This window comes from Marmota monax, unplaced genomic scaffold (genome assembly GCF_021218885.2).
Source record: "Marmota monax isolate L192 unplaced genomic scaffold, Marmota_monax_Labrador192_F-V1.1 WCK01_AAM20220418_F8-fsc00285, whole genome shotgun sequence".
Lineage (NCBI taxonomy): Eukaryota > Metazoa > Chordata > Mammalia > Rodentia > Sciuridae > Marmota > Marmota monax.
The window spans coordinates 1,591,466-1,605,633 of NW_026695045.1; the positions used below are offsets into that span (position 1 = coordinate 1,591,466).

General features: G+C 42.2%; 1 protein-coding gene and 1 long non-coding RNA gene across 3 annotated transcripts in view; one reads left to right on the forward strand and one right to left on the reverse strand.

The window, feature by feature from the left end:
• Positions 1–35: 35 nt before the first annotated feature.
• LOC124081511 (uncharacterized) lies at positions 36–5,315 on the forward strand. Its single transcript, XR_006848062.2, has 3 exons — positions 36–161; positions 299–358; positions 5,089–5,315. It is a non-coding gene; the product is annotated as an uncharacterized LOC124081511 (long non-coding RNA).
• A 1,616-nt stretch (positions 5,316–6,931) lies between these two features.
• Positions 6,932–14,168, reverse strand: part of Dcaf7 (DDB1 and CUL4 associated factor 7) — a 29,887-nt gene continuing 22,650 nt past the window's right edge. Inside the window, exons 7-8 of one of the 2 annotated variants that reach the window (XR_006848063.2) lie at positions 11,711–11,946; positions 6,932–7,004 (exon numbers count right to left, since the gene is read on the reverse strand). Coding sequence is in view for 1 of the 2 variants with exons in the window: in XM_046427710.2 (XP_046283666.1) it covers positions 11,774–11,946 (173 nt within the window). In the remaining variant the exon portion in view is untranslated. Of the gene's footprint in view, positions 11,947–14,168 lie in introns of both variants that reach the window. The other variant, XM_046427710.2, reaches the window with a different exon arrangement.

Here is a 14,168-nt window from a genome sequence, read left to right on the forward strand (position 1 = left end):
GGAACGACCCCCGCACTGTCCTCCCGGCAGCCAGATGTGGGGACCCTTGATGGAGTAGTGCACTTCCTCTCACAAGTCCGTTTCAAAAACAGGTCCCCATCGCCCGCAAAGTCCGTTCCGTGGCTGCACTGTCCTTGGCTCCTGTTTTGTGGTTCCAAAGAGTGAGTCTGAGGCGTGACCTAGTGTTCAGTCCCTCCGGGTTGCTTGGGGGAGCACCGAACTTTATGTCCCACAATGATTTAATAGGGATACATCTGGTTTATGAAACTGATTTTGCTTCCATATTCCTTCCTAACAGAATAATAGGTCGTCTGCTGCTGTTGCAAAGAAATATGTCGTTTAACTGCCTCGTTTTAAGGTAAGAAAGCCGCCCTCAGAGAACTTGAGTTATCTAGACCTTTACTCTCTGACTCATTTACATTTACTCTCTGGCTATAAACAAGGATACCAACTTTACCAACGTAGAAGAGTTCAAAACACAACACAAGCCCTTTGAGCTTTAAAGCAATAAATTCTAATATAAATGACAGCAGTGATCATAGTGATTAAGCTCCTAAACACAAGAGGTTCATTAGGGCACATTCAGATGAGCCACAGGCTTTTGGGGAGAGGAGCCTTTTGTAGTCAAACTCCCTGCTTTAATTTCTGCCCTGTGGGGTTAGACAGGCTAAGTTCAAACTTTGGCTGTTTCATTTACTAGTGCAACCTGGGTCAAATTCCTTTACTTTTCACTTCCTTAGATATAAAATCTAAGATTGAGGTAGGATAGAAGAAATTTAAAAAAAAAATAGGCAGAAAGGAGACATAAAGATAAAAGAAATTCTGCATAATGTTTCAGGCCAGTCACTTCCTAAGCCAGTGTCTCCTAGGCCAGTCACCCACGAATTCCTGTGAAATCTGTAATTCTACCTTTGCACTGTTAATCAACACCCCCCCCCAATAAATATGTTAAATAAAGAGAGATGTAATATTTTGAGAAACCTATAATTTAAGGGACTTTCCAGTGCTATTGATCAGACAATCAAGAACACATCGCCTAAGGATCCTGAGATTGCCCAGACCACCATAAACTGTTGAGATCACTAGACCGATATCTTTCTCATACCTACCCCTCAGCAAGTTTCTTTTACAAGAAGAGCCAGAGCCTAGCATAGTGGCACAATTGGTAATTCTAGTGACTTGAGAGGCTGAGGCAGGAGGATTGCAAGTTTGAGGACAGCCTCAGTAACTTAGGCCCTAAGCAACTTTGTGAGACTCTGACTCAAAAACAAAATATATAGGGCTGGGGATGTAGCTCAGTGGTAAAGCACCCCTAGATTCAATCCCCAGTACCTAAATAAAGAGCCAGAATTTCCAAACCACATCTCTCATTCTCAAGATGGCCTGTATTCTCACTTGAATGTGTATTCCTTGCTTTACCCCCAAAAGCATCTATCTTGAGATTGTCAGCATTCTCCCTGAACACATATCTACCTTCCTAAATAACAGGAAAGTAGACCTCTGTTTATGCCTCTGACTGATACACACTTGAAATTCTTTTCCATCATTTAAGGAAAAGATCTTGCTAGTACGGAGTCAAATCCCCCCTTCCCTTTGGGATCTCCTAGGATCCTTCTCCAGAGACACCTATTCTCCAGTGTCAGGATAATGGGATAATAGATGTAAAGCACACAGACATAGATTTATTATTATTATTTATTATTATATTTTATTTGTTATGTATTATTATTTTATTTGTATATTTTTATTATATTTTGTTAATATTTATTATTTTATTTTATTACATAAGGACCTCCCTAATCCAGCTACTCATTTTGCAGTCTCATGTCCTGATGCTGCACTCCAGTGTGAGGAAAGAGTTCACTGTGTCCTTCCTCAGCTCCCACCACCTGACCCTTTCACTGGAATTACAGTGGTACATCACTATGCTCAGCTCTGAGTACAAAATCTTATCACCTCTTTGCTTCTCTGTTTAAAATGCCTTCGTTGTCTCATTGGTGAAATCTTTATCATCTCCCAATTTGGCTATCACCTTCTCAGTGATCCTTCTTATGGAACTTCTTCAAAATTTTAGCTGTAATTTTTTTCTTGTGGTGCTAGAGACTAAACCTAGGTCCTTGTAGCATGCTAGGCAAGTGCTCTGCCACGGAGCTACATCCTTAGCCCTTTAACTGTAATTAATAGTTCACTTAGGAATGTGTGTGTGTGTATATGTGTGTGTGTGGGGGGGGGGTGCTAGAAGTGCCAGGATCTTGAGCATGCTAGGCAAGCACTCTATCATTGAGCTAAACCCCAGTCTTTTTAAAATTTTGAGACAGGGTCTTGCTAAGTTGCCTAGGCTGGCCTAAAACTTGTGATCCTTCTGTCTCAGCCTCCTGAGTAGTTGCAGTTACAGGTGTGCACCAATGTGCTCAGCAAATTTAATTTTTTTTTAAAAATCCAGGCTTCCTCTTCCTTGGCAGGCAGGCATCCTCTTCCTTGCAGATTAGCAACACCATATTGCTCTTAATACTTCTCCCAATTCCTTTTAAGCACAGACCTATGTCTTTTTTTTAAAAAAAAAATGCTTTGTCCTTAGAACAATTTTATTTAATTTTTGGTGGTGCTAGGGATTGAACCCAGGGTCTTGTGCATGCTAAGCAAGCACTCCACCAATTGAGCTGTATCCCCAGCCCCCAGACCTATGTCTTTGCTGGGCTCTATTACACTTCACTTTACCTGGTTCGTTTTCATTCTTCCTTCAGGATGTAGCTCAGGTTGTCAGGCTTGATGGTGCATGCCTGTAATCTCAGTGACACAGGATGGTGAGGCAGGAGGATCACATGTTTGAGGCCAGCCTCAGCAACTTAGCAAGGCCCTAAGCAATTTAGTGAAACCTGATTTCAAAAATTAAAAACAAAAGTTGGGGCTGAGGATGTGGCTTAGTGGTAAAGCATCCCTGATTCAATCCACCACCCCCACCCCCCGCAAAAAAAAAAAAAAAAAAAAAAAAGATTCAGCTCAAGCATTATTTCCTATTGGGCTGAGGTGCCCTACTCTGCCCTCATATAACCCTTCATGCATGTTTGTATTTTGGTACTTACCTTTTTTATATCAAAATGCTTATGTGTCTCCATTATGATACTATTCCTGTGCCCCATAGTAGGTTTTGAAAAGAAAATGACTTTATTAATACATCCCACATGTAATACAGGCCATCAACTTAAAAGTAAACAATGATTTTTGGTATATTTACAGAGTTGTGTAGCCATCACCATAATCAATCTTACATTTTCATCATTCTCAAAAGAAACACTATATCCATTAGCAGTCACTACCATTTCTTCCCAATTTTCAATGCCTGAGGCAATAGCTTCTGTCTCTGTAGATTTGCCTCTGTTGGACGTTTCATACAAATGAGATCATACACTATGTGATCCTTTGTGATTCACTACTTTTTTGCATAGCATGTTTTCAGGGTTCAGTTATGTTGTAGCACATCAGTATTTCATTCCTTTTTATTGTCAAATAATATTCCATTATATGAACATACCACATTTTATTTATCTATGTTTCCACGTTCTATTATGAATAATGATGCTATGAATATGTGAATATGTGTAAACTTGGGAACTTCACTTCTCTTGGGAATATATCTATGAGTGGAATTTCTGGGTCAAGTTGCAATTAGAATTGTTTTACCTTTTTGAGGGACTGCCAGACTATTTTGCAGAGTGGTTGCATTACTTTATATTCCCACCAGCAAGGTATGAGGGTTCAGTTTCTCACACCCTCACTAAATTTATCTTTTTGTAATTGTTACCATCCGAGGGGTGTGATGTGTTCTCATTGATTTGATTATACTTCCCTGTTGAGTAATAATGTTGAACATCTTTTCATGTGCTCACTAGCTATTCATGTTACTTTTTATCATTAAATGTAGTTATGATGTTACCTTGTTAGCAAAATGCAAATTAATAGAATTTATATTCACAAATAAGTGCAGAAATCAAACAAGGTTGCGACTGTTCTTGTATCATCACCAGCCCTCCAGGGTCAAACCTGTCATCCAACAGTCAAGCTGATGCTCACTGCAGTAGGGGAGAGTACACACCAGAGGAATGGTGGGAGGATGGTATCTTGTCAAGTAAAGGATATGACAGTTACTATAGGATTATGGGGAAGGTGGAGATTTAGCCAAATTTAAGTGAAACAGTTTGATAGGCTCAAAGGAACACAGAGTATGCAAAAATCTGCTGACATCTGCTTGGACTGCAGAGGGCCCAAGGCATCAGTCTCCTCAGCAGATATAAAGTTAAGATAAATTTAAAGTTGTGTTCACAAACCTCTGCCTGGAAGCCCTATACCTGGGTTGGAAATCAAGGCTATGCTCCTTTCTGTCAAAGTGACAGCTCCTCCAAACAAGACAGTCAGGATTCAAACAGCAAACTATGATTTTAGAGAACAGTTTCTTGGCAAATTTTTTTAAAGAGTAGTCACTCAGAAGAAAAATGTGTGTTTTTGACACTTTAAGCTTCAGCGTGTGATTTGGAAAGAAATATAATTTGCTTCGACTCTGTAGCTGTTTTTATGTGTATTTTATTTTTTTGACAGGGCTTGGGATCACTCCCAAGGTGTAGGCACACACTAGTTCTACCACAGAGCTACATACCCAGATTTTTTTGCTTTTTCAGTCTGAGCTATTTACTTCCTCAAGACCAATTCACAAATGACTGAACTATCTCCAGAGGCTTGATTGTCAGGATCATTGAAATCACTTAAAAATGAACCTTGGAAGGGCTGGGGCTGTGGTGGCTCAGTGGTAGAGCACTTGTCTAGCACATGTGAGGCAGTGGGTTCGATCCTTAGCACCACATAAAAATAAATAAAGATATTGTGTCCATCTACAACTTAAAATATATTTTTTTAAAAAACTTAAAAAAAATAAAAAGGTAAAAGACTGGTAGAAGGTATCATTCTATTAGGTTCAAACATGTATTGTCCAGTTCAAACAGCTCTCAACAAATGACGCTGTTATTCCAGGTAGTGCACCCTATGATATATTGTAAAGACATTACTATTTACTGGTCACTTTATTTCCTCTTCCAGGGCCCACAGAAGACTTGATTTCTTGACTTTCCTTATGTTGGAACCATGTGACTGAGTTTGGTAGACATGGGCAGGAGTAAGCCACTTCCAGGCCTACCTGAAAAATATTACTTCCCCTTTCCAAAGTGACTGGGAGGCCAGATGTTCCAGATGAAGGTGGAGAAGGGCTGATCTATTGCCAAAGGACTTTGTGCAAGCAAAAAATAAACTTTGGTTGTGCTCAGTCACTGAGATTTGGGAGTTTGTTGCACAGCCTCACCTTACCTAGCCAATTGAGACTGCAGTCAAGTGTCACTCTCCCGGTTTTATCCTTAAAAACAAGGGAGCAGAATCACATATTTCCTATAAAACATGCATTGTAAGATCATAGCACAGTTCCAACAGAGCCAATGGGTGCTTGTGAATTTTAAGTTCTCGAGTACACACTTGTCTTCAAGAACCTGTTACCTCAATTCTATGTTGTTTTGCAATGGCAGGCACTTGCTGAATACAGGCTCACTAAACTAACCAGTTTGCCTTGCTTCTCTAAAAATGGACTAATAGGAGCAAATAGCTAAAATAAATGGGGGGTTGCATTTCATCCGGGCTGCACAGCATTGGAATAGCAGTGGGATAGGAACCTCTTCCCCATCCTACCATGTTGGATCATAGGTTTGAGAAACTGGCATGGCTTTGGAACTCTTGAGTCAGTTGTAAGAGCCTGGTGTCCAGATATGAGATTTAGAAGTTATCATCTCTTTGTTTTTCAAAGTCAATAGATTACTGAATTTTGAATACTCCTTCACTGTGCCCTGTCCTTCTCATCTCTGCTGCTCCTGCCTTAGTTCAGGCTTTTGTTTTCTCTCACCTTGACTAATACAGCATGACACAACTCCCCATCTCACCACCCTTTCAGAGGCTTCATTGCCTATCTTTCTAAAATGCCTTTTTTTTTTTTGGTACCAGGAACTCAATCATGACCCTCTTTCCTCATCCTGGAGTGCTTAACCACTGAGCCACATCCCCAGCCCTTTGCTCAGCTCAGTTCTATTCCCAGTCCTTTTTGTTTTATTTTGAGAAAGGGTCTCACTAAGTTGCTGAGGCTGGCTTTGAACTTGTGATCCTCCTGCCTCAGCCTTCCTAACTGCTGGGATTACAGATGTGCACCACCATACCTAGCCTAAAATGCAATTCTGTTCATAACTTCATTTTATGTTAAATTTTCCAAAGTCTCATACATGAGTATTAGGTATAAGGTCTAACATTTTTGCAAAGCACAAAACTCTCCCTGATTTGGCTTCTGCTTACCTCTCCAGCTACATTTCCCACAATTTCACATGCACAATTCATCAATATGTAGTTCTTTCTTGCCTCTGCATATGGGTGTTCTCTCTGCCTTAAGTAACATTCCCTATTTCCAAAGAACTCCTACTCAAATTCCTAGTCAGGACTGTGGCTCCGTGGCAGACTGCCAGTCCCCAGTGCTGAAAACTAAACAATATAAAACCCGAGTCAGGCTGCCCTCATCTTGCAATTTTCTCTGTCTCCCACCCAGGCAGAGGCTTCCTCAGGGCTACCAGTGTGCCTGAACACATCCCTGTTATTGTAGTAACATTACAAACTATTTGTAATTTGTCTCCCTTTGTAGAGTGTAAGCAGTCTGAAGGACACAATCCTTGGCATACAGTAGGTGCTCTGTGTTTGGTTAACCAAATAACAAGTGACCAAAACAGAGTAAGAGGTGATGAGCTGGACTGTCAGATAAGTGTAATAGGCTGAGGTGGGGTTTAATCCTCCAGCCAGTGTCTCTGAAACATTACCAAAAGGGCAAACTGGGACGAACTGAATTCACCACAAGAAGAAATTCAATCTATACATGTTCAAGTTTTATTACAAAGTATGATGGGCAGAAAATACGGTACTTCTTATACAGGAGGCTGAAACAGAATGAAAGGGTGAAAATTAGGTTTAATATACTTAGGAAACAAGAACTAAAGTCATAGAAACACTCCACTTTCAAGTGCCTTTGAAGTGGCCTTCAGTGGAGATCCTCAGTGTGGTTTCACAGCACAGTGTTATAATTTTATTACAAGCCCTGTGTACAATCAGTCCTGTGAAAATAATATTCATAAAAGAAAAACAGTTACAGTACAGTTCTGTAAGGGGCAGCTTCCTCTCCACCTGACAAGGGGATGCCACAAAACCTACAGGATAGAGGGAAATTTTAGATATATAACAAGAAAATAAGTTCAGACATACTAGGCTAATGGGCACAGAAAGACTGGTTAGATAACATTTTAGGGAACAAGAAATCTCCATTTTCTACATCGAGGCTTATACAATCATGCTACAAATTCACACTTGGTGGGGAACGAGGCAAAATCACTGTCAGAGGGGTCATAAAATACACAGGAACCAAAGCAAGTGATTTATACTGGACTAAAGCAAGTCAAAGCTTCAGCTCAACATTTTTCATAACACACTGTATACTACAATCAACCCAAGATGAGAACCTTTCTTTTAAATAGTAGATGTGACCATAAGTTCATCTTCACTGGTTTGTCCCAAATGTGGGTGCTTGTATGTTTTCCAGCTGTCACACAAACTGTCACCATCTTCCTTCTGGAGTCCAAACTTTCTTTAGCTTATTTGTTTCTGGTGTGACATACCAGTCCAAGCCTCTTTCAGAAGGCACCTGCATGTTTCCATTTTTAAAAACTGACAACCAGATAAAGCAGTCCAAAAGGACCTGGCCCATCCCATGTAGCCACATATTTGACTTTGACCATTAGCAGCAATGACAACAGTGGGAGGATAGGGTGAGGTGGGTGAGGTGGGCAAGGTGCAACATAAGACACTCTCAGCAGTGGCACAGCCAGCACAAAGAAGATGACTCTCAGAAAGCCTGGCCCAGGTTCACCTTGCTTTGCTCAGCTCAGTTCTCTTCCCAGAAAACTCAACCTAAGCATCAATCATGACCCTCTTTTCTCATCCTGGAGTGCAGACAGTAAAAGGAAAAGGCTCTACTTCAATTCTCTGTGTTTGGGTCAGTTCTCTACCCCAAGGCAGACAGACCAGAGATGTCACATTCTTAAAATGGGGAAGTGAAGGGCAATCTAGAAGCCCTCCCACATTTGGTAAACCCTGCAGTTCTTGTATGTCCTTAGAGCCTAGGAATCTAGAGTCCAGGCTGCAGCAGGGAGAAGGTTCTATAGAAGAAAGGTAAGGAGTAGAAAAAAGAAAACAAAAAGGAGGAGGGAAATATGACTGCTTATCACCTCTGTGCAATACAATCAAGAAGAACCATGGTCTGGAATGGTCACAGGACATGCAATGCTTGTGGATTCTTATCACCCACCAGACATTGCCTATGGCTGCCTGCTGCAGGGAGGGGGCCCCTCTGACCTGAGCCGTCATCCTGTCTCATAGCTATCCAGCACCACTGATTAGTCCAGGAAGGCAGACTTCAAGTTCAATACTGCTCAGGGGCGAGTTTAACAAGTGTGGGTAGAGCTCTTAGTTGTTTCAGGCTGAGGGCAGCCTCATTCCACAGCCACAAAACACTCTCTGAATCCCTACTTCAGATCTAAAATGCCCTCTAACATGCCTCTTTTCATCCACAGAAACACCACTTTTTCCCATGTCCAAAATTTCCTCCTAAAATTTCTACTATTGTAAACACATTGTAGGACTCTGAATTTTTGTTGTTGTTGTTGTTGTTGTTCTTCCTGAATCTTAGCCAATTTTCTGAGCTGAACCTGATTCTATATGGAATTCTCACCAGTCATCAAATATCATTTCTCTTCAAGTCCTAACCTTGCAGGCTCATTCCTCCCTGGAAGGAGAGGACTTCAACTTCCTGAGTCCATCATTCAAGCCACTGAATGCCTTGGACTCACCAGCTTAGCTCTCTGATTGTTAAGAGACCTGAGGTCTAACTGACTCAGCATTCCACCCTTCCTGGGAAGCAGAGACACCTGAAGCTCAGCCTGCCAAGATAAGTCAAAGGGCCATCACAGCTACCAGAGCTCAGAGATGCCTCTGTGGCCTCCCTAGTGAAGTCCTAGCAGCATCTCAAGAAGAGCAGATCAGGAGCCCCCTTGTTGACTGTCATTTTGAGAACCAAAACCAATTAAAGAGATCTGCTTTAGAAACGAAAACTTCAAGACTTTCTACATCCTCACACTACAGAAATCCCCACCTCAGCCATAAGGCCATGTTCCTGATGGGAGGGTGAGAGACCCGGATCTTTAAAATACCAGTAACCTGGCAACTGCGTGTATATGTGTTTGCTAAGAGAAGCAAGAGTGAAGTCTCAATTTTGTTCCAAGTGGGGCACAGAAGAGTAGGACTGCACTTCAGGGCCTACAGCAAAATGACAGGTCTGGAAGTCCATAGGGCAAGGAGGGAAAAAAACATCAGAAGTAGGTGGTTTCCTGGGTAAATAGCTACGTCATCAAAACCTATTTTAATAACTATTGCTAATTATATTTTCTGAATTACTATTTTTGAGTTCCAGTTAATAAATCTCCTTGCCACTCAGACCAGGTTTAAGTCCACAGTGGAAGCTGGGCATGGTGGCGTGTGCCTGTAGTCCTAGCCACTTGGGAGGCTAAGTTTGAGACCAGCTTGGGCAACATAGCAAAACCCTGTCTCAAAAAAAAAAAAAAAAGAACTCAATAGAGATAGGCCATCCCCAGCAAGACCAGCCCTTGCTACCACTTTGCAGATTCTCTCCACAGAAAGAAACTGGGGGCCTCCTAGAGCAATAGCCATCAGCTGGACTTGCTACCTTTAGAGAAGACCCCATAACCACTAGCAAACACAATTAAAAGCAGAGAAGGAGGGTCAACCAAGAATTGCTCACTCTACATCTTCAAATGATACAGTGCAAAGCTGGTGGTAAATGCAGAAAAGTCAACCTCAAGTAGATGGCCAAACAGATCCCCAAATCAGAATGATAAAGTAAGAAGGACAAGGCTGAAATACCCCAACTAGAAAAGGCTCTCCTATGGGACAAGCCCCTGTGTGGTAAAGCAAGCTATGACTTTTGGCATACTACTCCATCAGTGGTGGAAAAGAAAGACAACCATAAGAGTTTAAGGGCTCAGAAGAATGAAGTTAACTTTTATTTTTTGGTGAGATCCCAAGAGGACAAAACCACTGGCCTCTAGACCTGCTACTCTCCTAATCTCAGACAAGCAACTCAGTCTAAAAAACCTTCAGGCACTTGGTAGAGCCTGACAAGCTAGGTGAACTCTCCTCAGAGCACATTACAAACTGTGGCCACCCTAAGGGCTCATCCAAAGTTGGAATTACACACAAGCCTCTTCTGTGAAACCCATTCATGTAACGGAAACTGACATTTGTGACCTGTAAGTCAACAAAGACAACTCAGACTACAAGTCCAATACTGCTCAGAGGTAAACTGGGTGAAGGTGAGTTTGACAGATAAGGGTAGATCTCTTAGCTAGCTGACCCTGGAGCCTGTGATTCTTTTATGGCTATTTACTTGATGGCCTGGGATCATCACAGCAGATTAGTCCATCCCTTATGAACTGCCTGTATCCCCTACTCTAATGATCTCGCTCAAGGTCAGATGCATGGACGATATCTCTCAGGAAGGTGCTTGTTCAGAGCACTCAATCCAGAGGGGCCAATATCCCATCAGGCACAGGAAGCTCAAGAAACCAATACCCAAGTTCAGCTTAGAGATCATTCCTGCCTCTCATTCATTTCTGAAATGGAGCAGCCCAGGGTTTACGTCTGGAGGGAAAAACAGACTCTGGAACTAGGTATTAAAAACATAATCTCAATTCACTTTTCCTGAAACAATTCCCCTTTAGCCTGGTCCTTCCAGGTACCTGCCTATCTCAGTTCTAACAAGTGCCCAAAGGTACCTAATAGGGCCTGACACAAGAATTTCAGAGTGTAACAGAGGCCTCCTACATCTGTCCTGGAGCCCACAATGGCCTTGAAAATGGCCAGGTTGAGAAAAGTTTGAGGAGTCGGTGGACTTCAGAGCACCAGGGCAGTTTGAGATTCCTGGTCGGATGTATGCCACTCAAGCAGTGACTCAGGAAGGTAAACTGCTCATGGGATCAAGGACCCAGTACCCATTCCAGGCACTGAGGGAAAAAAGAAAGGTGCAAAAACAGAGGACTATGAAACAAAGGAAGAAACCAGGAAGAATGGAATTCTTTTCATTAAAAAATTAGCCTGATAGATAAAAAATGCACAAAGTGAGATTTGTTGAAGACACTGATACCAGGAGAAAAGACAACTTTGAATTTGTTCCCGCTTAAGTGCTAACATGGACATGGATGGGGAAGACATGGACTGCTGCCTTGGGCAGCAAACAGATAGAGACAGCTAGGGCAGATGGATACAACAGAGCCAGTGCTCATTAACACAACAGATGACAAACAAATATACAGAAATGTTTAATTGAGGCAGCAAAGGAGAAGAAGAAAGGAGAGAAAACAGTAAAACTCAGCCCTGGGCTGAGGAGGAGCCACATAGCACTGAGTCCGGCACAGAGAGTGAGGGGTGACTGGCCGGGAACTCCTAGAGCAGCTTTTGGAAACAGTGGGTGCAAAGCAACAATACACATACTGGCCACTGGAAACATGTTTCTTCTTACTTGGGGTGGGGCAGAGACGGGAAACACAGAGGCCCCTGCCTTGTGGGTGAGGTGCCACCAACACTACACTCGGAGTATCTCCAGGCAGTTGTTGTAGCATATGGCAATCCAGTCGGGCTGAGTGGATGCCCACTGCACATTGTTGATCTCTCCTTCGGCTGTGTAGGCCAGGATAGGGTCCTCGATGGCCCGGGGCATTTGCTGGATGTCCCAGATGAGAGCCTGATGGTCATCCGCTACGGATAAAGAAAGTGAGCAGTGTCACAACTCAGGCAATGGGTAATGAGTCACAGCTGACAAAGCAATGCCTGTGAGGAAGGTTTTGTTTTAAGACCCTTTTTTATACATGAGGAAACAGTTTCAGAAATGTTAAGGCACTTGCCCAAAGTCATACAGCTATGCAGTCAGTGAGTGGCAAGCTCAGGTCTAGCCTTTATTCCAGGTTACATATGTCCTCAGGCCCCATGCACATTGCACCAGGGTTAGGACATTAGATCAGGACTAAATGAGCACCTCTCATTGGGCTCAAGCATCAGAAGAGGGCAAAGGGATAAAAAGGATCCCAAAAGAGGAAGTCATTTTCAGCCACTAAAAAATACCTGAGTGGTTAAAGATCCCGCTCTCATGATTCAATGTAATGTGAATATAAGCCTATGAAAATGACTAGAAGGAAATCTATCAAAATGAGAATGATGGTAACATTAGAAAGACTAGGTTATCTCTACTTTTCTCCATTTCCTAAGTGAACTGTAATGTGGTCACATTACTTTTTATTTGGTACTGGGGGCTGAAACCAGGATGCTTTACCCCTGAGCTACATCCCCAGTCCGTTTTATATTTTGAGACTGAGTCTTGCTAAGTTGCCAAGGCTGGCTTCATATCTGCAATCCTTCTGCCTCAGCTTCCCAAATTGTGGGATTATAGGCTCATGCCAAGCTGATCACAGGACTTTTACAACCAAAGTAAAAAACTTTTGAGGGAAAAAAAAGCAAGGACCTTCAAAGTCAATATTCTCTGACTCCATCATCCATCCTGATGTGAAAGCCAGTCTTGGATATACAAGGAATCTGAATAAACTGAACCCTGATAGACTAGGCTAACCATAGGCAACACTGGTCTCTTATCAAGTCCATGTAACATGGGCAAAGTATAAGATCCTTTCCTGGGAACAAGAGATCTGAGGCATCGCTTCAAACCCTCAGTCATCCAAAGCCCTGAGATCCTGATCCTTAATGCTCAATAAAGTACTCTTAAGCAACAGCTCTTTCAATGGAAGGGTCTCAAAACAAGTGCAGCATACACACAGCAGGGAGCCAGGTGGAGGCACACTGTTGGAGCAGAAGGTAGGGCATCTGCCAAGCCAGTACTACTCTCTATGAATGAAGAGTGACACGTTTTTCTTCCTTTTCCCTCCCTATCCATACTCCAGGACAAAAACAGGGAAGTAATGAAGAAGGCAGACCATGACATGGGGTTTAGAAGGTGGCAGCAGGCCTCCAAGTGGTCCTCAATGAGATGTGAAGGCATGAGCAGAGGGCTATAATTGAGAAATGCTTCCTGCTAGTCAAATTAATACTATGATGGCAGAAAACCATCAATCCTCGATGCTTCTTTGACTATATAATGGATAAAATTCATCATAAGGCTAGTAATTATTGAGGAGAAGAAAAAGTACGGTAGAAGGAAGCCTGATGGGCTGGGCATGGTGTAGCACATGCCTGTAACCCCAGTGGCTCAGGAGAGTAAGGTGGAGGATGGCAAGTTTAAAGCACTTAGTGAGTCCCTGTCTCAAAATAAAAAATAAAAAGGGTTGGGGATGTGGCTCAGTGGTTAAGTACCCTTGGATTCAATCCCTACCACGCACCCCCCCTACCCAACACACATACACAAAGCCTGATGCACTGGGGGAAAAAAAAGAAGAATGCTGTGGGACTGGAGTAGAATCCTGTTGCATAAAATAATGGGATGTGTGCTCATATTTGGGGGTATGTATATGCTTGTATACACCAAAAGGGTCCAGAAGAAGACACCAACTGTTGTTAAAAGTTACCTATAAAGAGTGTGGTTCAGAGGTGGAAATGATACAGCAAGGAGAAAAAAATGACTTTTACCTTCCTATTATACCTCTGCATTATTTTCTTTCTGTCTTTTTTTTTTTTTTTTTTTTTGGGTGCTGGGGATTGAAGCCATGGCCTTGTGGATGCAAGGCAAGCACTCTACCAACTGAGCTTATCCCCAGCTCCCATTTTCATTTTTAATAATAGACTTTATTTCTAGAATAAAAGTTACACTGACAACCAGCATATTTTTAAGGGATACTCTTTTTGGTCTGCAAAAATGGTGAAACGAGAACTATAAGTCACATGATACTGATCATGCAAGGTTATGTGCTCTTCAATACATTCAGAGCTTCCTGCAGATTTGTTATTGTGAAGGTAGAAAGTCTTGACAGTTCCAA